The 21,472-nt window shown below is 44.3% G+C and overlaps 4 protein-coding genes across 5 annotated transcripts in view; 2 read left to right on the forward strand and 2 right to left on the reverse strand.

Annotated features, from left to right (window-relative positions):
- Positions 1-7,819, reverse strand: part of LOC142901529 (inactive phospholipase D5-like) — a 35,549-nt gene extending 27,730 nt beyond the window's left edge. Inside the window, exon 1 of one of the 2 annotated variants that reach the window (XM_076046075.1) lies at positions 7,546-7,819. In XM_076046075.1, coding sequence (XP_075902190.1) covers positions 7,546-7,716 — 171 coding nt within the window. In that variant the 5' untranslated portion in view covers positions 7,717-7,819. Of the gene's footprint in view, positions 1-461; positions 988-7,545 lie in introns of those variants that run through there. The other variant, XM_076046076.1, reaches the window with a different exon arrangement.
- A 3,559-nt stretch (positions 7,820-11,378) lies between these two features.
- On the forward strand, positions 11,379-14,562 carry LOC142901499 (SLC35A4 upstream open reading frame protein-like). The gene is made up of 3 exons (XM_076046035.1): positions 11,379-11,517; positions 12,342-12,440; positions 12,622-14,562. The coding sequence occupies exons 1-3, from the start codon at positions 11,503-11,505 to the stop codon at positions 12,817-12,819; spliced, it is 312 nt and encodes a 103-aa protein (XP_075902150.1). The 5' UTR covers positions 11,379-11,502; the 3' UTR covers positions 12,820-14,562.
- Positions 14,512-18,022, reverse strand: LOC142901498 (H-2 class II histocompatibility antigen gamma chain-like). Its single transcript, XM_076046034.1, has 8 exons — positions 17,880-18,022; positions 17,683-17,761; positions 16,819-16,997; positions 16,450-16,520; positions 16,207-16,234; positions 15,508-15,732; positions 15,289-15,364; positions 14,512-15,130 (listed from the first exon to the last, which is right to left on the reverse strand). Exons 2-7 carry the CDS (start codon positions 17,748-17,750, stop codon positions 15,321-15,323), a joined length of 615 nt encoding a protein of 204 aa, XP_075902149.1. The 5' UTR covers positions 17,751-17,761; positions 17,880-18,022; the 3' UTR covers positions 14,512-15,130; positions 15,289-15,320.
- Positions 18,023-18,368: 346 nt separating this feature from the next.
- Positions 18,369-21,472, forward strand: part of srbd1 (S1 RNA binding domain 1) — a 42,903-nt gene continuing 39,799 nt past the window's right edge. The window contains exons 1-5 of the mRNA XM_076046147.1: positions 18,369-18,660; positions 19,138-19,202; positions 19,381-19,768; positions 20,577-20,810; positions 21,167-21,333. Of these exons, the coding sequence (XP_075902262.1) occupies positions 19,138-19,202; positions 19,381-19,768; positions 20,577-20,810; positions 21,167-21,333 (854 nt within the window). The 5' untranslated portion in view covers positions 18,369-18,660. The remainder of the gene's footprint in view (positions 18,661-19,137; positions 19,203-19,380; positions 19,769-20,576; positions 20,811-21,166; positions 21,334-21,472) is intronic.

Consider the following 21,472-nt stretch of genomic DNA (forward strand, 5'->3'; position numbering starts at 1 on the left):
TTAAAACAGGCTAAAAAAAAAAAAAAAAATCAAAGTAGCCCTGCAGCAGTGGTGCTACACAGTTGCACAACTATTATCACATTGACATCATCTGGACAAAGTCCCCAGCAACAAACTCTGTACTCCACTACTAGTGGGCATGCACACAATAAGAAACATGCTCTGAGTTTCCCCCCCATTTTTTTTTTTTTTCCTTGAACAACCGTTTGTGCCGAGTCGACGGCAAGATCAGCATCTCAGTGACTGTGGCGCTCACACAGAAACACGGCAACATCGGCGACAACATCAACCGCACAGCCGTCCTCGAATTCTGCAGGGACGCGCTCGCAAGACAGAGGAAGACCTGACTGACACCTCGAGAGAGGAAAAAAAATACACCATGGTCATGTGCAGCACACAGGAACAGGCAGAGGTCCAGAGACAGACAGGCAGACAGACAGACAGACAGATAGGTGTCTCACCTTCATGATTCTCCCCCGCTGTCGCTAGCAGTCCACTGTGAAATACATGCTTTCCTTTCCTTTCCTTTCCTTTCCGTGTGTGTGTGTGTGTGTGTGTGTGTGTAGTGACAGTCACACAAAAGAGTGTGTGTGTAGACGCGACGTGTGTAAGCTCCTAAATCTGCCACTTGCCCTCTGTGTGCGCTCCCTCGGCGAGTCCCGGAGAGGAGCAGCCAATCGTTGGCTGCCGCTGGAAAAAAACGCTTTGAGTTGTGGTTTTGCCAATTTGCACGTGTGTGTGTAAGACGAGTGAGTGTGTGAGTGAGTGAGTGTGTCAGCTGAGAAAGTGCCTCTCCTCTCCTCTCCTCTCCTGCTCCCCTGCAGCCCGCCGCTGTGAATGAACACTACGAGTGGACACACCTAAACCCTGACACGATGCTCGTCCCTCTCCTGCCGCCTCGCTCATCACACATCTGCTGTCTGGGCTTCTGTCTTTCTTTCTCCTCCTCCTGTCTTTCCTCTCTTCTCTTCCCCTCTCGCTCTCACTTTCCTCTCCTCTCCTCTCCTCTCCTCTCCTCTGCTCGCCTCCCCCTATGGCGTGTTGGTCCACCCCCTCCACTCTCCTCCTCACCCTCTCCCTCCCTCCCTCCCTCCCTCCAACAGAAAGCTCAGATTTCTCTCAGGAAGAGGGAAGAAGGAGGGATCAGATAGATGCTCTGGCTTTCATCCCCACGTCGCAGCCGTCCAGTTGTGCTGTTTTCTTAAAATGCTCAAACAGAGCCACTGTGGATGCACCAGAATGGGAAAAAAATAATAGAAGCTGACAGATTCAGTGAAGCCCTTGAACAAAAATGAGGAGTGTACGAGTGAAGTGCAGGATGAGGAAGTGAGAAATCCAAGGCAGTTCTGTTGTATATAGAAAATGAAAAAGCCTTTATTATGGCGGGACCTATGTGTTTCAGCTTTGTGCCTTCATCAGCGTAAAGGTCCAAACAGTCATGATCACATTTTAATATATACACACCTTGAGACTTCAATGAATCACCAGTGAGAGATCATGGGGCACCCCACTGGGATTGCACCCAAGCAGCGCTCCTCCTTCTTCTTCTTTCTTCTTTCTTTCTTTCAGGGAAAAATAATAGTTGCTCCAAAACTCCAAAACGGACTTTCTGCTTGCACAAAATGTGACTTAATTGTATGAATTTGTATTTTTCAGTCACATGACACAAGTGAGTGCACAGCATGTGTGATTCAGATGGGTACCCCCCGCCCCCTAAATCCAGTGCTTGTCCTGCAAAGTTGTGCTGCTGCACAGTGGACAACAGAGGGCGCCACTGCTTCATGTCAGGCTGTTTATTTCTCCTCATTGTTTATCCCCATTTCTCAGGCAGCTTATGAGTTTACACAAGTGTGTTTCTCGTTGTTAATTCATCAGCCAGTGGGATATTTTTTAATTGTTATTGTTACTCACACAATTACATTCTAAGCCACACAATACTTCAATTAAGATAAAAAAAATAACAACTCAGAGGCAGATAAGGGAATTATTTTGAGAGTAAACCATGTTGTGTTTGACTGTAGGCATGTAGGTTTGTCTCCTCCTGGTCTGCTCTCATTATTATGACAGGCAGCACCGGTGCAGTAACTCAGTCCCATGCGCTGTGGTGGCTTCTTTATTTGATTGGACTCATTTCAAGTTTACTGCTGACTTGGCGGCCGCTCACATCAATAAACAGCTAGTGTTTTGACACTGCAGTGTGTGTGTGTGTGTGTGTGTGTGTGTGTGTGTGTGTGTGTGTGTGTGTGTGTGTGTGTGTGTGTGTGTGTGTGTGTCAGGTTCCAGCTGCAGCGTTCTCTTGCTGTCAGGTGCAGCCCTAATCAGGTGTCACACTGCTGCCCCCTCCTGGTTACTCTTGTGAAGTACTCTTGACTCTGTTCTATTAGGAAGTCATTTATGATGCAGTATTTTCCAATGCAACTCTTTGCCCGTTTTTCATTTTAATCTGAGACTGAAGGATTTTTTCACATGTGGAGAAAAACCATGTGCACTATTATTTGATCAAACTCTTTGCCCAAGTCAGTCTATTAACATTGTATTACAGTGACGCAGGAAACGAACACAGAGATCCTCCTATGGGATGTGCTGTTAGAGAGCGACAGCCAGCTGTCTGATGAAATCAACCAATCAGCACTAACGTCAGTCTCGGCCATATGTTAGCTCAGACAAACCAGATGCTTTAAATCCTTTCACTGCAACATCCTGGGTACAGAACACTAACGTGGTCACACAATATTCCCCCCACATACTTGATTTTGTTCAGCCATAAATACACACAGGGAGAAATTGTTTCTGGATTTGTCTCAGACGTAAGCGTTGCCTTAACCCAGAGCTAATTCCACTTTAACGACTGATCATCTAATGGAGTTCCAAACTGTTTTTTATTAACAAGGATTCATTTGTTTGGAGACACCTTGCAGTCAAACGAGACGAGAGGATGAATTTTGGAAAACAAACAAACAAACTGAGCTCTCTGTGGACCGCAGGCAATTTTGAATCAAAGCGACTCCCTGATGCGATGGCTGGGAGCGCAGAGTCTCATTTCACGACTCATTATACTGTAAGCACAAACAAGCCGAGCAGATACACAGCAAACACAGAGAGCCCAGTAATAAAGCATGATGAGATTCCTCGGAGCGCTCTGGAAGATATTCCTGGCGCTCTGCGAGGGCACTCGTCATCAGCTTTATTGAAAACTCCTCGGGCCCGTGCCTGCGCTAAATGCCACCCAGTACAGACATTAAGGGCTAATTGTAAAACCTGTCTGTTTCTCCTACAAGTTAAGGGCCCTACAGTGAGGACTGAGGGGTGAACTAAATTAGAATGCACCAGCAGAGAAGAGAGACATCTGATCGCTGCTGCAAAAGCTCCGAGGTAAAACAAGACCCAGAGATCATTCATCCAGGTTTCAATCCGTCTTCCATATGAATCGTTGACTGCAAAGACACACCAGCTCACCGCTTACTGCACTTTAACACAACTTCCTTGTTTCAGGTATGGTGACTGACATCCAGTCAAAGGAGTTCCCAAAAGGTGGCTTCAAGGTGAAGCGTGTAATATCTTGAGATTTTCCGGAGAAACAGCGACATCAAGTGCTTAAAGTTTAGATTGCAGTGCTCCTCTACTCACACTCCCTCTCCAGAGCTTGCCAGTGAGCTACGGTGGCCTGCACACACAAACACTCTTCTTCGTCACTGGTTTATTTAAGACGTTACGAGCTGAAACGAGCCGTCAGGCAGCTGGATTGTCCACAGCAGGCTTCCTTAGATATTGACGGTGTAACTACTGCAGGCAGCTAACTGGGAGCAACACCCGTGTTCCATGTATATTCTTGAATACACAGTATATATGAGAATCATTCCATGGGGAGGAAAACCAAATTACTTTTATTATATTGTAAGTATCCATTTTTTTTTTTAATGAAATATTTATTGCCAGCATGTGAAGCTTTTACCAATATTATCAGGCCAATTTCACACACTGGACCTTTCAGACTTTGCAGAACTTTCAGCCTATTTCATTATCTTTCAACATACACACAGACAACACTCTTGATGAGACATTCTCGCTTTTCGAAGGTGGAAAAAAAAAAAAAAAAATCCCTTTCCAGTATGTCTGCTTGACAGGATGCTTGCACTTGTCATGTTGAAGCCAAGCAAATGGAGCAGTGGAGCATCTCGCTCACAGATCAGAGCAAACTACAAAGTGGCAGAATGCAAACGTGGCTTTCTGCTTGAGTTTGTGCCAGCGGCCGCAGCGTGAAGCCGGAGGAGAGCGGCGCCTCCCGCTGATCCACTGTCAAGTGCTCCAATTAAAAATGAAAGCTTTCGTAAAGGCTGAAACTTTTTTTTTTTTAAAGAAAGTCAGAGGAGCTTTGCACGTGGACTAAACATGGAGACGGCAGCTTTGACCCGCCTGGAGGAAAATACTATTATATATTAGATTCTCCTGCAGTAGTTGTCAGCACATCCAGAAGGAATGTTTGGAGATTTTTCCAGAAGAAACAGCGACATCAAGTGGTTACATTTTAGATTGCGCTGCTCTTTCGATGACGTCCCTTGAGGGACTCTGTACCCTCCCTCTCCCGAGCTTGCAGGGAAACTACGGTGGCCTGCGAGCAGGTCGGACCAATGGGCAGTTTGTTGGACTGTTGGGATGTCGGACCGATGCCGTGCTGCCCAAGCTGGCAGCTCACAAGACCCTTGCTCTGTTGATATACATATATACATATCAGAATCGTTGTAAGGGTAGAAAAACCAAATTCCTTTTATTGTACTGTGAGTATACACTTTCATTAATGTATTTATGGGCCGCTTCAGCAATATAAAAATCATAAACTTGTGTCATAACTCCCCCGCCTCCCCATCCAACAGCGAGAATAAACTCCACTTCTCACAGTTTGTGCCCGACACTTCTGAGACAGTTTGACCACGGCAGCCACCAGGGCCTGAGCTCCCGCCAGCACAGGGCGCCATGAAATTGAAAAAGCAATCAGGGTGGAAAAAGCTGCTCCATTCCAGAGCCTCCGACCCCTGGCCAAGCATCGGGGATGAAGCGCCACTGTGAGCGTCTGCAGTGGCCTGGCTTTGCTTTCCAGTCAGTGTCCCAACAGAGGGAGAAGTGCTGATTCATTATTGTCACATCAGTGCAGTGTGCTAAAGCCAAGCGTTGACCATTCACCGCTGGCTGCAGGATACCGAGGTATAAAGCAGACTGTTGTTTGTGTGCGTTGGTGTCGAAGCTGACTAAGATGCATTCGTTATTATTAGCCAGACGTCTCGCAAGATTCAATTAAACTGCAGTTAAAGCAACGGGAAGCAGGTAATGAATCAACCAGCATGGCTGAGAGTTTAGAGAGCAGGCAGCCGTTCATCTTGGCTTCACCACGTGAACTAAGGAAGGTGGACTTTCACTGCCGCTGGCTGCTGTGTTGCACTCACTGTGCAGCTGCTCCTCCATCAGTCAGTCGTTTGGCAGGTTAATCACTTTATGGTCACATTAGTTCAACGGGGTCAGAGAGCAGCTGTTGCTTGGTCGCCGATAACTAACTTAGCCTGCCAGTTGACTCAGGTACACTAGCAGCCATTAGGTAAAGGTGGCCTCCCTCTTTCTTTAAATGCTTTCACCATCTAAAATGAGCAGCAGAGGCTTAAAAACAACAACCCAAACAGCTCCTGCCCACGGCTCCCTGCAGGCTTGCGCCTGCTGCCAAACCACCCGGTGGATTCATCCTCTCAAAAAAAATTGCTTCATAAAGAAAACAACCCCAGAACTATGGGGCTGACCTTCTCCCCAGGTTTAGCCCTGCTGGCTTCAGAGTGTGTGTCCTCTATAGAACAGAGAAACACACAAAGGCAGAGACACTCCAGCTCGCATCAGTGAAGCTGGAGTTGTCCAGGGCCACGCAGAGCACAGCACGTAGCAGAGCATCTTCACCTCTGGCAGCAGCATTTTAATACACATATATACACTGTATATATACACATACACTGTATATATATATTTTCATCTTTTCTTCCTGGTCAGAGCTGCTGCTGCTGCTTGTTGCATTCTTCCCGGCTGATCTCAGCGTCACGCTTTATTGAGTGATTTCTTAATAATTCACACTTTCCTCATATCCTGACATGTGAGTCAGCAACTTTGGGGACTGTTCCTAATATTTTCAGACCCCGGTGTTTTCAAAGCACAACCCACGGGTTAAAAGTTGCTCCTCGCGGTATTGGCCGGCTGAGGAGTCGTGACTCGAGCCCATCGCAGCCACGGTGCGGCTGCCAACTTTATAAGTCACTCCCTTCTTCGTTTGAGGCGCCAAGTTATGATTGAAAGTGGCCGAAACATGAGATGTGACTGGAATGCAACTCAGAGGAGAATAACAAACATGATTTCTGGCCGCATTTTCCTGTACTGGGTTGTGTTTGGTGTGTTGGGTTCTATCATCTGTATGAAAGTCGAGCTGTGGGCTTGTCTGAAAAATAGATGTGTGGCCTGAGGTTTGCAAAAACATATTCAAAGCGTGTGTGTGTGTGTGTGTGTGTGTGTGTGTGTGTGTGTGTGTGTGTGTGTGTGTGTGTGTAAGGCTACAGGATGAGAACAGGCTGATTCATCATCCTAGTGGGTTATGCAGGCGGTGCTAAGAAGGCAGCTCTCTGGATGTGGCACTGTTCCCTTCCAGCATCAAATATTCAAGACACATCTCCTCTGTTCTGGTCCCACACGCTAAATCTCATCACCTGCAGCTCTTTTTGGGAGTTGCTGATGGTGTTTACCTGCAAACAGGCCCACCCCATCAAGAGAGAGAGCGACTGATAAGCATCACAGAGGCCCAAGAGAGAAAATGCCACGGAGAACACAGTCTTTCATCCTTCCCTCTGCAGCCAGCGATAAACTGAAGTTCCCCAGAACAGTTTAGACTGAGACACAACAAACAACTGCACCACCAGCAACAAACCACATTTATCAAATAATATTACTGAGAGAAACCCATCCATCCATCCGTCCGTCCGTCCATCCATCCATCCATTCATTTTCAAAACCCGCTTATTCCTGAGCTCATATGATCATGTGTCTGCGTGTGTAAAATTCACTTTGCCAGGCTAAACTTGACTAAGTTAATGAACAAATGTCACGTGAGATTCATAAGAGCTTTTCTCTCTCAGGCCATCTTGCTAACAGATTAATCATATCTGATCAACAGATTAATCATATCATTGCAAACGTTCTTGATCCTTTAAAATTGGTGGATTTGGCCAGTAATTGACATGCAGTGTATTGGATCAGCAGAGGTGTGCAGCCAGTCAGTTGATCCGCTAATTCTGCACAATTAGCAGATCAATTAGCTTCAGCTTTTCTGAAACACACACCATAAACCCAGCGGCACCATCAGATCAATCATCAACTTTCATTTTTCACACAGACGAACGTCCAGTTCGGAATGATGTCCAAACCTTGCGAGACCTACTGCTGCAGCACATCTGGTGCTCTCAGGAATGACCAGTCTGACACCTGCAGCATTTCCTGAACATTAAACTGGTGGGGAAAACAACTTACATTCTCCAGTCTGTCCCGCCTGCGCAGCCAGACGCTGGCCAAGTAGTCCTGCTGCTGGACGGCCGAGATGACGGAGCTGAGCGGCGCCCCGCCGGCTTGGATCCCGAAGCCCGGCCCCAGACCCCTCAGCTCCTGACCTCCCAGGGTCCCGCGGACCCCACGTAGATCCATGCAAGCAAGTTGGCTTTGACGAGGGGACGCAGAGCTCCGTCAGTCCGCGATCACTTCACTTGTTGATCCTCCATCGCTGGCCGAGGGACTCTCAGTCTTCCGAGGACGCTCTTCCCTACATGTTCCCCCATCAATAACTTCAATCGAAATCTAGAAGAAATATCGGCTTTCAAACATCTCCCCTACCTCCAGTTATCCAATAGTGAAAGAGACCCCCCTCGCCCCCATCCACCTGCTCCTTCAGGAGCATGCCTGTCTTCACCTTGACTGGCAAGCGTCCATCAGACTGCAGAGCGAGAGAAACCTCCTCCTCCTCCTCCTCCTCCTCCACCTCCTCCTCCTGCTCCTCCTTCTCCTCTGATGGGGTCCTCAGTACGTCCTCAGCAGGGCTGGAACTGGAGGACGGCAGTCCAGGCACACAGAGACAACGTGTCTGACCAGGACTCCCACAGGCGTCTCCGGTGTGAGGAGGAGGAGGAGGAGGAGTGAGAGAGAGCGGAGGGGAGGGGTTGAGAGAAGGAGGGGGAGAAACAGCTGTCCTGATGCCAGTGCCGTGCCGATGTTCCGTCACCGAGGAGGGAAAGGCACCCGAGTCAAACAGACGCCGGTGGAGCCGCGAGAAAAGACGGACACGCCCAAGTGGTTCCGTCCTCGGTTCCCTTTTTCATTCTCATGTCTGCGGCTCACACAGTGTCTGGCGAGTGACTTCAAGAGTCAGACGGAAAACTCACCTAAAGATTTCTACATTTCTCTTTTCCAACAAGATGAAGGTGTTGATTTTTATCTGCCTGTGCATAAACACACAAACGGAGACACACACACAGACACACACAAACACACTGTGGCACATTGCAGCAGACTGGTGCAGTGAGGCTGCATTGGCTTTAGTTCCACACCTTGGCTTGCCATGGAGGCAACAGAGCTTAAAAAAAAACTCTAATTGGCTGATAACTGTCATGCAGAAAGCCTCTGTGCAATTTGACCACACACACACACACACACACACACACGCACACACACACACACACACACATATAAATGCTGAGCTCATTAGTGGCAAAATGCCAGCACACCTAAACTTTTGGTGGTTGAATGGAAATCCATTTTAATTGCACATATCGAGTCTCAGCTCAACTATTGCTGTCCGTGCACAACACTTCAGGCCCAGAGCACCAACAAAGAGACGTCCGGTCTGCGACATGCTCAGAATAATTGGAGTGCAAATGAATAAAGTTTTTCTTTGCCCCCCCCCCCTTTTTTTTTTTTTCCCTGCCATTCATGGCGTCCTGATTGGAAGCAGCCTCAGCTCTGCCTGCAGGAGTTGATTGTCCTGCTGGAAAAAGAGTGAAACGGCAATAACACGCAGTTCCAGTCAGGTTCCAGCTGCCAGTGGCCTCGACGACATTCAAGTATCTACATTCCTATTGACTGTTACAGATTAACATCCCAGCAGAACTCAACGTTAGGATTCTGTGAGCCGGCTAAAATGTCACAAAAACAGAATCCAGTTGCTCTGATTTAGCGTCGCCATGCAGTCCGGCAGAGTGCTCTCCGTCAGCAGCCACGAGCGGAGACGCTGCCTGAATACTGAACACGGGAGATTAATAGGAAGACCTCGCTGAACACGAGCCAACTTAATCCACAGGAAACACCGGGACACATTAGGAGGCTTTCGGCTTTTGCGCCTTGGCGGAAACAATTCTTCCGTCAGACTTGTGCTGTTTCCTCTTGATTGGACGCTCCGACAACAGCGTGTGCGCTGAATCACCCAGGGAGCCGCCAGCTGAATCCCCTCGCATGTCCTGGACCGCCCTGGCGTCTTCAACCAGCGGCAAAAACAGCGCAACAGTGCAAGACAGAATATAACTGCAAGGTGGATTCAACAGTTAAATGCGATGAGAGTCGTGCGACCCCTGGCCACCGGGTGGCCAACGTGTTGCAGTGCAGGGAGCTCACCCGGACAGGAGGTTAAAGAGAGCAGAGTTGTGAGGCTGTCACTCAGTGGCCCACTTTGTGATGAGAGTGATCAATAGTTTTTTTTTAAGACAGCGGAGCCACAGTCCTGCTACATGTCTGACTCTCTGGATATCAAATCCATCTGTAAAGCTCCTTACGCTCATATTTCTCTGTTTCCAGAGCCCAGCTACCATTTCCCCTCCTCTTCCTCTTTAAAAAAAAATCCTCCCAACAAGTCAGTCGGTGCTTCCGTGTTTAGGAAGGGGACGACTCTGCGATGGCTGCACAGATTTTTCAGCACTTTCCCTCCCGAAAAGCCTCCTGCAAAAGAGATGAACTGCCAGGCCCAGAGTCTAACAGCCATTCTGGGTGTTTAGTTCACTAGTGACTATGAACACTTCATCACTTTACATTCTCAGTTCAATCTCCCCCCCCCCCCTTTTTTTTTTTGCAATGTTAAAAATGTCAGTTTTCAATAATTGCACATCACTGTATAAAGCACACACAGTGATGTGCTTTATAAATGCACATCACTGTGCTGACTGCACCGGGTGCTTCCATGACCTTCACTTTACAGTGGCATCCAACCATTAGTCAGCCAGTTACGCTGCAGCCAAAATCAATAAGAAGATCAGAGACACCTTACCTCCATAGTCGCTCGCAGCTGCTGTCCAGGTAGAGTGTGAGCCCTGTTTTTATCTCTTTGCAACAGCAGAGGCACACCGCTGTTTGAATCCACTTGGAGCAAAGCGTTTAATACTTTGCTCCTGAATAAGGAAAAGGTTAATGGACTCTCTGTCCTGCCGCCTGTGAGGATTAAATCCTTTCTGGCCCTCCAGAGTCAGTGCTGCAGGAGAGAGTTCATTTATGCTTTGGCAAGATTAATCTTTTACAATTAGTCTGAAACATGGAGAACTTTTCTCCGTCTGTGTCCGTCTGCGCCTTTCCTCTTAAGCTCCATCCCAGACTACTGATTCCTTCCCCATTAATGTCTGCTTCCTCCCCAACTTCCCCATCTCTCATCCTGCTGTCACTTTGCTCCTCTGACTTTGACAGCCGGGCTGAAAATAACACTTAACACCATTCATTTGGACAGAAAAATGCCTCAAGATGGCCCCTGATTATTATTATTATTATTATTTAATATTTGTATATAATTCAAGGATGAAGTGCATGTCTTACCATCCTATCATAACAACCTGTTTTTCTATCTGGCTGCGGTGATGCTCCGCTGTACAAACTCACCGCTCATCCTGCCAGTAGAGGCCCTGCTGCGTCTCGGTGCTCACTGGCTGTGCACCACCAAGCAGAGCAGTCTGTTCAGAGGGGTTTACTCTCCTCAGCTCACTCTCACGTAGCAAACACATCAATAGAACACGGTTGAATAGTGAAGATTTGAAAATATGTGCTTGTAATTTAGTGTGTGTATTTGAAAAAAATGTGACTGCTATGGTTTCAGCCAGTAGCGGTATAGTGTTATGAATGTTTTTAAGACGTAAATTGAAATCCTGCTACTGTTTGAACTGTTTTCAACGTCTAACATGTTGAAAGTCTGTCATGTATTTTTTTTTTTTTTATCATGGATGTCTTATGAATACGCTGAAATGTTGTATTTATCTTATAACTTCCTGTATTTCCCCCCGCGAACAATAATTTTGTATTAATATTCGCGACCTGCCTGCAGTAGATAGCGAGTGTTGCTTTAATATTGACCACTAGAGGGCGGTGTGGTTCCTATTCTGCAAAGAACTGAGAGGAAGAGGGAGAAGAAGAAGACGGAGGCGGCGGAGGAGGAGGCAGCGGCTTGTAATTACTGAAACACTCTCAACTATGGCCAACGACAAGGTCGGTGTCAACTTTGTCAACCATTTCCATCGAGTGTGACGCCCTAAAATGCTGTTTTGAGTCGTGGAATAAACAGGCGATGTAAAGTAACTTCATGACTTCATCGCCCGCCGTAGTTTGCCGAAGAAGTTGTGTAGGAGTTTCTCAGCTGTGGCGGTTAGCTTGTTGTCTCCGCTCCTGTCAGCCCAGAGCTACCTGGGTTGGCTTCTTGACATTTCAGCTGGTTACTTGAGTTGTTTCCCCCCCCCCTTGTAAAAACAATCCAAAACCAAAACCATCAGCGCAGGGAGCCGTTGACATGCAGCCATTTGCAACTACCCGAACTAACTCCCACTGTCTCGCGCATTAGCGATAGTTGGGTTTTGTTTTTGTTTTTTTTACTGTGACGGTGAAAGTTCAGTGCTCACGTGTGATTCAGAGACAAAGGTTACAAATCTGACCCAGTAAACCTTCACGTTTCTTCCTCCTCGGTCATAAACCCACTGATATAGAAAACATTACTGCGGCTATTTGTGAGTGTTGTTTACGGGGCCTCATATTTGATGCTATGCACGCTGGAACGAATTGTTTTCATGAAACGGTTTTGTAAGGGTGAATGTGTGTGTGTTTTTAAAAAAAGCAATTTAGTCACAGAGTTGTTATTCATTTGTAATGAATTAGAAATACCACGAGTTATGATGATGATGATGATGATGATGATGACGATGATGATATACCCTGAAGAATAACATGACTCTAAATTACTTTTAAATAGCAGTAACTGTACCAGGGGGGAAAAAAAAAAACAACGCATATTTTGTTGTGACTTTGCTTTGGTTCCACAGGACCCCCTGAGCCAGCTGAGGGACCTGGTGGAGCTGAAGGACCAGCTGGAGGACATTCAGAGACGTGTGGAGGATGAGATCCAGGCTGGGGTCCCTCCAGTAAGGCACCTGCTCACTATGGAAACGTGTGAAGTGTTAAGGCAAAGTCCAAATGGATGAGACTGCTTTTGAAGTTGTATTTGATAAATGGAATAAAAAAAAAAATATATATATCCTAGAAGTATCGTCTCTCTCTCGGAAAAGAAAACTAGCGCTAACTCCGCCCCTCTTTGCCTTTTAGGGAGGCAGTTTTTTGGCCTCTCCTTTCCTCAAGGGCTTCCTGGCGGGCTACGTCGTGGCAAGGCTGCGCTCCTCAGCGCTGATGGGCGTCGCGGTCGGAGCGTGTACGGGAATCTACGCAGCGCAAACCTACAAGGTTCCTAACATTGAGAGCACAGTCAGGGAGTACGTACGCAACCTGAGAGGAGGAAGCAAATGAAGCAGAGGAGGAGGAGGAGGAGGAGGAGGTGGTGGTGGTGCCGGTACAGTTTTACATGGGAACACGTGTGTTTTTAAAGCTTTAACAAAAAGAAACTGCTATCATTGGAGGGTTGCACATCTCTCATCTCCTTCACGTGCAGTTATCGAAAATGCTCGCTTTACAAGTTGGTTAATGGGTGAAACTGGAGTAAATTCCCACTGTTTCTAGCCGAATCTTGCCGACCTGATGATACACATCAATCATAACCGGTTTGAAAACACCAATACCTGCTGAGAGATTTACATATTGATCAATAGTCCAACCAGTGCTCACAGGCCTGCAAGATATTTATTTCTCAGGAAAGATTTCAGAGAGGAAAACAATATGTTGGACTTGACTTTTCCCACGAGTTAACAACTGGGAACTGTTTTCTGGTGATGTGTCGATTTTTGAAATGTATTTTCATTTTGTGCCATCAATATACACGTACAGTAGCATTCACGCGAGGGTTGCTGTCGTCTACCTCTAGGAGTTGGAAGTAATTACAGCAGCATTGATTAACTGGCACTTTATGAGTGTGTGTGTGGGAATTGTCTCACCTTTGTACAAAATGTATTGTGTCTTTACAGGAGCAGGAGCCCCTCCTAAGATTACAGCTCAGTTTTCTCCCGTTTCCTTTTCGTTTGGTGAAATAAGAAAAAAAAACTAAATTGTCAAATTTCTTGTTCCAAAAATCTATCTCCCAATTAGAATTATTACTTGTTTTTTGTTGTTGTTGAAAAAACACTGACATCATTTGCCAGAAGTGGAATTTGTTCTTTGTCAGGAATGACTTTAAAAATTCAATGCACTAAGTGTCAAAAACTAGAGGGAATACATCTGAAAAGGAAGGTTGTGGTTTACGCTCACTTTCAGTTTCACTTCTCGTTACACAGTTGTGTGTCAGAGAATTACATGTAAAGTGTTGAGACAAAGCAGAGTGTCTCCTCCAGTCTGAACGCAGTTTCATCTCATCTCATGTTGTGTGCAATAGCCGTCCCGATGGGACTCCTGCTCTCCGTGTTGCTGCTGGCAACCAGACAATCTTTTGCACTGGCAAGGTTTTTGGGCTTTAGTGGATTAAAATATTTTGTCTTCCAGCGCCTAATAACTTTGTTTGTGGTCTTGAAAAATATTTTTAAACGTTGAATTTGTTCCTTTTCAAAATAGGTTGTATTTTAAATGGCTTGCGTTTCCCCTTGTGAAGAGGTAAAATAAGGTAAAAGTGATAAAGGTCAGTATGGATTCCACTGGCAGCGGCATGTGTATTAGAAATGGAATTGGCAGAAAACACTCCCCCCCCCAAAAAAAGTCGCAGTTATAAACATCCATCTTTTTTTAGTTTGAATTTTCCTTTTGCTTTGCAGCCCTTTGCCAGAAATGTTGTTTTTTTATGCTGCAAAGGTAGAGACAGTCAGAATATTTTGTTCTACTTTTCTGTGGTTTTTGTTCTCAGCATTGCGTGTATCTAATCATGGAGTACTGTATTTTTTTGGTTACTTGAACCTAGGAACACTCAGTGCCTCTTGACGATCCATACTTCATACGTACCTCTTGCTTTGCATGCGCTTTATGATTTAGTTTCTCGTCTTCTTTATTTCTTCTTTTCCATTATTACCGTCTCTTCTCAGTGTTCTGTTGTGATCTTGTGAAAGAAAACCACACAAACTTGTCTGTAACGACATTTATTGAGTTGTCCAAATAAAGCTTGAAAAAAACAAACAGTGCAGAACTATTGTGATACTGACTGCGTCCAAATGTTGGTAGCCAAGTGTTCAAGTAAACCCAGTGTTAACTGAATTGAGTTCATTCTGTATTTTTTTGCAGTTATTTGGTTGGTTCTTTTGTCTCAGGTTTTTATTTATAAAGAAAAACTTGAAAATCTGTACCTGAGATAAAAGAACCAACAAGATGAGCCCAGTGATCGGCTAATTCTCTTTTCATCTTGGAGTCTACAGCATATCGTTATCAAAAATAAGATCTATGACATGAATGAACCAATAATTAGGTTCCATTTGGCCACATTCAGTAGAATATCCCATGAATCCTGCCCTTGGCTGTCTATTCACTACTGGGAACAGGCTCTCCCTCCCAGAGTGAATAATATCTTTTGCAAAACAAGCAGGAAATATCAGCTGGTTGTACCAGTCTTTCAAAAAGTAAAGTTTTGAGATAAATCAAGATTTTAAGCCAAAGAGACGTTTCGTTGATTTCGAAGCAGAAAGATGCAGTTATTATGATTGGTTGATGTGGAACAGCTGTTGCCATGTGGCGGAAAGTGCATCGCTCCCTATTTCCAAGAAACAAAAAGAGAAAGGAAGAACACTTTTAGTCTTAATAGAACGATGAAATACCAAGTAAATCCATACATACAGTAGATTTTCTGCTCTGACTAAATGTCACTAAGATTAAACTGAAAAGCATGAACATTTAAAAAAACTTTTTTACACAATTGATGGAAGAATTGTGATGCCTCAGTGTCAGTCGCTGGTCTCTGGGACAGCCAACACCTGACTCCTCATCCCTGCAGATACGGAAACAGCAATGAAATTACATTTAGAAAGTGATGGATCTGCAAAGCAGATGCATTTTGCTTAGTGCTGACAATTTCACTTAAACAAAGAACACAAATATCGGCTCATCACAATGACTTTGAAATTGCCTTACCGGTGGCGAAAGCCCTCGCGGAACCCGCGCCGCATCCGGCCGGGTCGCTGGTGTACATGGAGCCGGGGATCTGCTCCCCAGTGGCAGGGTTCACACACCAGCAGTCGCCCTGGAAGCACTGCTGCGGCCAGTAGAGGCCGCTGGGGTCGCAGCGCGGGCGGAACCCTGGACCATTGATCGGCTTCAGGCCCCAGGCCTCCATCTGGCACTCAGTGGGAGGGCTGACTGCAAGGCCACAAGACAAGTGCAAGACTTTCACTCTGCATGTATTTATATATACTGTTCATTGTATCCATACTGCACTGTTTATACTGTATACACTGTTCATACATACCCGTATATACACTTACTTGTGTGAATACTTGCTTTTTTTAACCTTGCATTTTTTTTTAAAATTGTTTTTAACATTTCTATTTATTTATGCTTACATCGGGACCTGAGTCCTGATTTCATACCACTAACGTGTAAATGTGAACTGGTATAACGATAAAGTTTGTGGAATCCTCGCAGGAAACCGAGGAGCAGCATCACATGACGCAATGTATCCAAAGACGTCATGTTTTTTTAATTTATTTTTTTTTGCATCATTCCATCCTAAATTCCAGAGAAAATGATGACACACTTTGGTTCCGTCTTTGTTCTTGTGTGCAGGTGTACAAGTGGGAGGTGGCAAAAAGAGGAAATGTGTTTGAGTCATACCAGTCTTGCCAGCTTTCCTGGAACCGTCCTGCAAATGAGGTAGTGAAACAAAAGTGGAGGGATCAGAACAAAGGGGTTTCACTGTTTTGCTCCAGTGTGATGAGCATCAATCGATCTCACAGGAAACAAAAACAACAGCAGTGATGTTCCTCACCTTCATATCGTCATGAATGTGTGTTTGCTATGCGATCTACAGAAGGTCAATGCTGAGGTGACTGAAACTGCTGCACTGCGGTAAATTACCTTGTCCACCAAGACGTCGGCCATTTCAGGGAAGGCGTTGATGGACATTTGGGTGCGGCTGGGCATGGCGGCTGCAGGTGGACCCAGCAAACACGCATTTAACAGGGGAACAAAAACACAAACATCAACAGCAATGAACAGAAAGAGTCTGAAACTTTCACACAGGCAAATTTTGAATTAAAAGCCCAAAGTGTGTGAGCGCGCGTGAGTGACAGGGTTATTATTTTCATTCAGTGTTGCCACCGTGATATCCCAATTTTACGTCTCGTGTCCAACTAAGCTCCTAACATCAGCTATGGTTGCTTTACTCGTATCTGTCCTTGTTGTAAACATTGTATAACTCGTGCCAACTGTCTTCAGTTCAAATACCTCCACCGCTTATCCTCCCCCTGGTGATCTCGGACTTCAGGCTGTCGCTCTGCTCCTCCAGGGATCTGAGTTCAGCCTTCTGGGAGAGGAGGAAGTAGGCGACCATGGCCTGGCCAGCAATCAGGATGCAGGCCAGCAGGGTCACACCTGCCACCTTGTAGGCACGACTGGAACCACTTCTACATTACGTACACGGAGGAGTGCAAAGGGAGGAAATGGAGTTAAAAAAAACAAACCCAAACAAACATACGTGCCAACATGTGAGCAGGGGACAGTAGATAGATTCAGTTGTAAAATGAAACGAAAAGGAGAAAATAAACTAATAATAATAATAATAATAATAATAATAATAATAATAATAATAATAATAACAATAACAATAATAATAATAATGATTTTACTAAAGGAATAATCAGGAACAGGGACAACTGAAATAAAACATTAAACACAAAGTTAACTGTAGGTAATGACGTCAGCTGTTGCCATGCAGATAAACACAGATTCAGGAACTTTTCGGAGGCAAAATTAATTTTATTAAAAAAACAAAACAAAAAAAACTACATAAACTTCGATTAATATATATATATGTATATATATATGCACTTTTTTGGGTCTAGTTTGTAGGAAAACACAAAAAGAGCTGGCCAGCATTATCAAGAGATGATTTAAGCCAAAAGCTAATTTTCGTCAAAAAACGACTTAGGCCATTATTTTAACAGGGTGACGATAGATTCCCAAAACATATCGAGTCCTTACAAATGAGGTAACTATCACGTTAACAAATGTTAGAGTCACCAAATATGTTGTTGGAACAACAGGAGAAGAACAAATTAAGAGAATTAAGAGAAATGTGAGAAGGTTTACCTCTGTGCAGATGCAATGTTGACTGGCGGCCCTGCCATGAGGGGCTCATTTTGAGACTCGGCGTCCATGTTCAAAAAACCTATAAACATAAAATGTTTTCACAGGATAAGGTCATAACATCCTGCAAAAGTCTTTTAAAAAAAAAAGTGAAAAGAGATCGCTGTCAACATCAAGATTGCGACAAAATCAAAGAATACCTCGCTCCTGTTGAACACAACTCCACCAATTAAAATGACTGAAATGAAGGCGACTTTTATCTTTACGGGAGACAGACAATACACCTGAGGAACCGAAATCATCTGCGCACCGGGGCAGGAAACTCCCGGGAACCAAATGATTGCCGGGCTGTTTTTACCCCCCATGCGAATTGATGATTGGGTCGCTGTGTTGACGCGTCATCTGTTACCAGAGGCAAACCTCAGGAAAACGTTTTGTCAGAGCGAGGTTTATGAGATTTCTATTCACAGCTTGACACACACCCTTATTCTACCCTCGCGATAGCGACGATATTATTTGCAGCTGTAAGTGGAGACAAAACCAAAAGCCTGGTACAGCATAGTCACTGCTTACGCTGCAACAAAATCTAGTTTTTTTAAAAAATGTATTTTACATATTGACATTCGCTTCGATGATTTTTTATTTTTTTTAAAACACTCAAAAAAAAGAACCGAAAGTACTTGGAACGGCTCATACAACTAACTTGTATCTAATCACAGCAATTACAAACCATTTTGGCGGTTATTGTGCTACACACACGCCAGTCCAGGAGGGGCAGTATATATATGTATATAAAAAAGGTTGAGGCTAAACTCCTCTTCTTCGCCGTTTCAATTCCCTGTTTCCATTGGTTGAAATCGGTGTGTTGCAGGAAGCGAAGCCCCTTCCGCCAGCAACAAGTTGTTACGTTACCGTGTCAACAAATTCGGTTCCTACGACGACGGAAATAGCCAGTGTCATATATGCCACGAAATTGTCAAGGTGAGGACACTCCGAAAGAAATACTGGCATAATGTGTCACCACACACTCGGTAGACAAAGGTTGCCGTGAGATTTAGCAGGCTAATGCTAACGTCGACGCAGTGTGCGTGTGTGTGTGAAGCGGCAAATTTAAAACAGCAGCCGAGCTAAAGTAGCATCCAAAACAGCAACCTGTCGTGGCCGCTCGTTGAAATAAGAATGCAGCCTTGTCCCAGTTCGTGTGGGGAAGAATAAAAACGTGTTGTTTTGTACAAAGCATAGCTTTTAGCTTGGACAGGTTGCAAGAAATGGTCGTTTGCAAAAAATGCAAAAAGGCTAGCTAGATTATGTGTATAGTTTTTTCTTCCTTTTCGATAAGCATTTGGAGATCATTTGTTTGATGCAAAGTAGTATAAATGAAATTTTGTATTATTATTATTATTATTATTATTATTATTATTATTATTATTATTATTAATCGAGAATCTTGTCAAACAGATGCAGCGAAGACCCCGAACAGCAACTGCCAAAGCTGTAAACTACAACCACACGGACAGTGACATGTAAGTTCTTTAAACTACTGAATTAATTCACTTTATATTTTTCTGAAAAATCATCACAATGCGTAAATTCTGAGGCAAGGTAACTGAACTGACATAGTTTAGTGATGGAGTGAATTGCTTTTTGTTGTTGTTATTGTTGACTTACCAATGGTTGATTGGGTGCATTCTTCCTGTTCAGGTCCTTTAGCCACACAGCCAGCAGTGAAGAGGATACCGAGGAATGGAGACCTCCAGATTCAAAACAAAAAGCCCCCACCAAGCTTGTTGGAGACCTGTCAACAGCTGGGAAGGTGAAAGCACCTGCCAAGAGAACTGCAAAACCAAGGGAACCAAAAGAACCAAGACAACCTAAAGCTCCAAAAGTGCCAAGAGAACCAAAGCCAAGGGTGCCGCGTAAAGCTGCAGCGTGTCGAAAGACCCAAGCATCTGAAGTTGTGAAGGATTCTGGCTTAGGTGGAGCAAAAATAAAAGAAGACATGGTTGGAGAAGCTGAATTGAACAAAATGGATGGTCCAAAGAGGAAGACGGCTGAAGACAGAGTGCCAAGCATTAGAATGAAAGAAGAGGTATGAGAGCTGACTTTTTTAAAAATTATATATATATATATATATATATATATATATATATATATATACATATATATATATATATATATATATATATATATATATATATATATATATATATATATATATATTTGTGTATATATGTGTATATATGTGTATATATGTGTATATGTGTATATATATGTATATATGTATATGTATATATGTGTATATATGTATATATATATATATATATATATAAAAATATATATATGTATATATGAATATTCTGCCGGCAATATGACTCGTGATGAACCCATCAGAAGTCGATAATACAGAGTTAAACCCTTTGTGCTCACTATGTAGACATAAAAAGAGGAATCAAGACTTTAGTTACTGTGAAGTGGCTCTACTACTGCTTTTACTTCATACATGCTTTGCAGGTTACTATTGACATCTTAGTTGCATGGTGATAAAGTGTCTTGATTACCGGAACATCATCGTTATCGTTTTTAATGCCCCCGAAAAACATTTTTCTTATCTTTGTTTCCGCCTTATCATTGACTTTTTGATCCGCTCTCTCACCTGCAAGTGCTGAAAGTCACTGCACACCTCAGATAGTAGAATGTGCACAGGCTCCTGTGCACATTATGAAATATATGAAATATATTATGCCACAAGGTTTCAAAGAATCGTATTCTTCATAAAACCGAATGTGCTTCAAACAGTTCCCCTGTGATGATTGCAGGCCCACTCACCAGTCACAATGTTGTTTTTTTTTTTTTGTTGTTGTCCTTTCACTGTTTTGCTGTCTCTCTTGCATTTTTAGAGGGTGTCATTTATTGTGGCAGAAGCCCCAGGGGTGGGCACGTCTGCTGGTGAAGGTTCTTCACGACCTTGGCTGCAACCAAAGAAGGAGGAAGTGGAGGATTTTACATTTGATGAGCCGTGCCAGAAGAAGCAGAAGACCAGCAGTGCCTGCCTGGGGCGGCCCAAGGCCTCAGAGACCTCAGGCTTACAAGCGCTGAGAGACAAACTTGACATGAACTGGGATTTGATAGAGGTATTCTATCATGTAATAATACAATGCAAATTATTGGCCGACACAAAAATCAAAGTCCATGAAAAATGTCCCCTGTTTACATGCCAGCAGTGAAGCTTTATTTTCAAGACGTCGCAAAGCTCAGTTTTTAGTGACCTATTTGCATGTGTGGATGAAAGGCCAAGCCGCATAGAAAAAGGTCAAGTGATGTGATGTGATGTTAATAGGTTTACTGTAAAAACAGCAATTGCTGCTTTTAAATCTCCTTCCTACTTTGTTTTTTGTCAGGATTTATCTTCACGCTAACTGGAACTCGCTGTCTCCTATTTGAATTTGTTGTGTTGTGTATTCTAACTCAGGCCTCTCCTTCCCGACAGGTCCTGTCCACCCTGACCTGCGTCGACCAGTGGGTTTGCTCAAACATAGTGTCGCTGCTGAGTGAGGAGAACACGGTGCCGTTCATGGTGCGCTACCGTAAAGAGTTGATCAACCACATGGACGCAGACGCAGTCAGGGATGTCCAGCTCGTGTTTGAAGAGTTGTGGTAGGAAAAATGGGGCAATGAATCATTGACTGATGCTTTCATGAGGTCAAATATGAATTGTTGTTTTATGTTTAGTTACTGTGTTTGTGTTACTTATTAACTGCAATTGTTACTCACCTCCCTGTTTTATTTTACTCCA

The sequence above is a fragment of the Nelusetta ayraudi genome, unplaced genomic scaffold (assembly GCF_046127955.1).
Source record: "Nelusetta ayraudi isolate G7.1 ecotype Tasmania unplaced genomic scaffold, CSIRO-AGI_Nayr_v1 ptg000089l, whole genome shotgun sequence".
Lineage (NCBI taxonomy): Eukaryota > Metazoa > Chordata > Actinopteri > Tetraodontiformes > Monacanthidae > Nelusetta > Nelusetta ayraudi.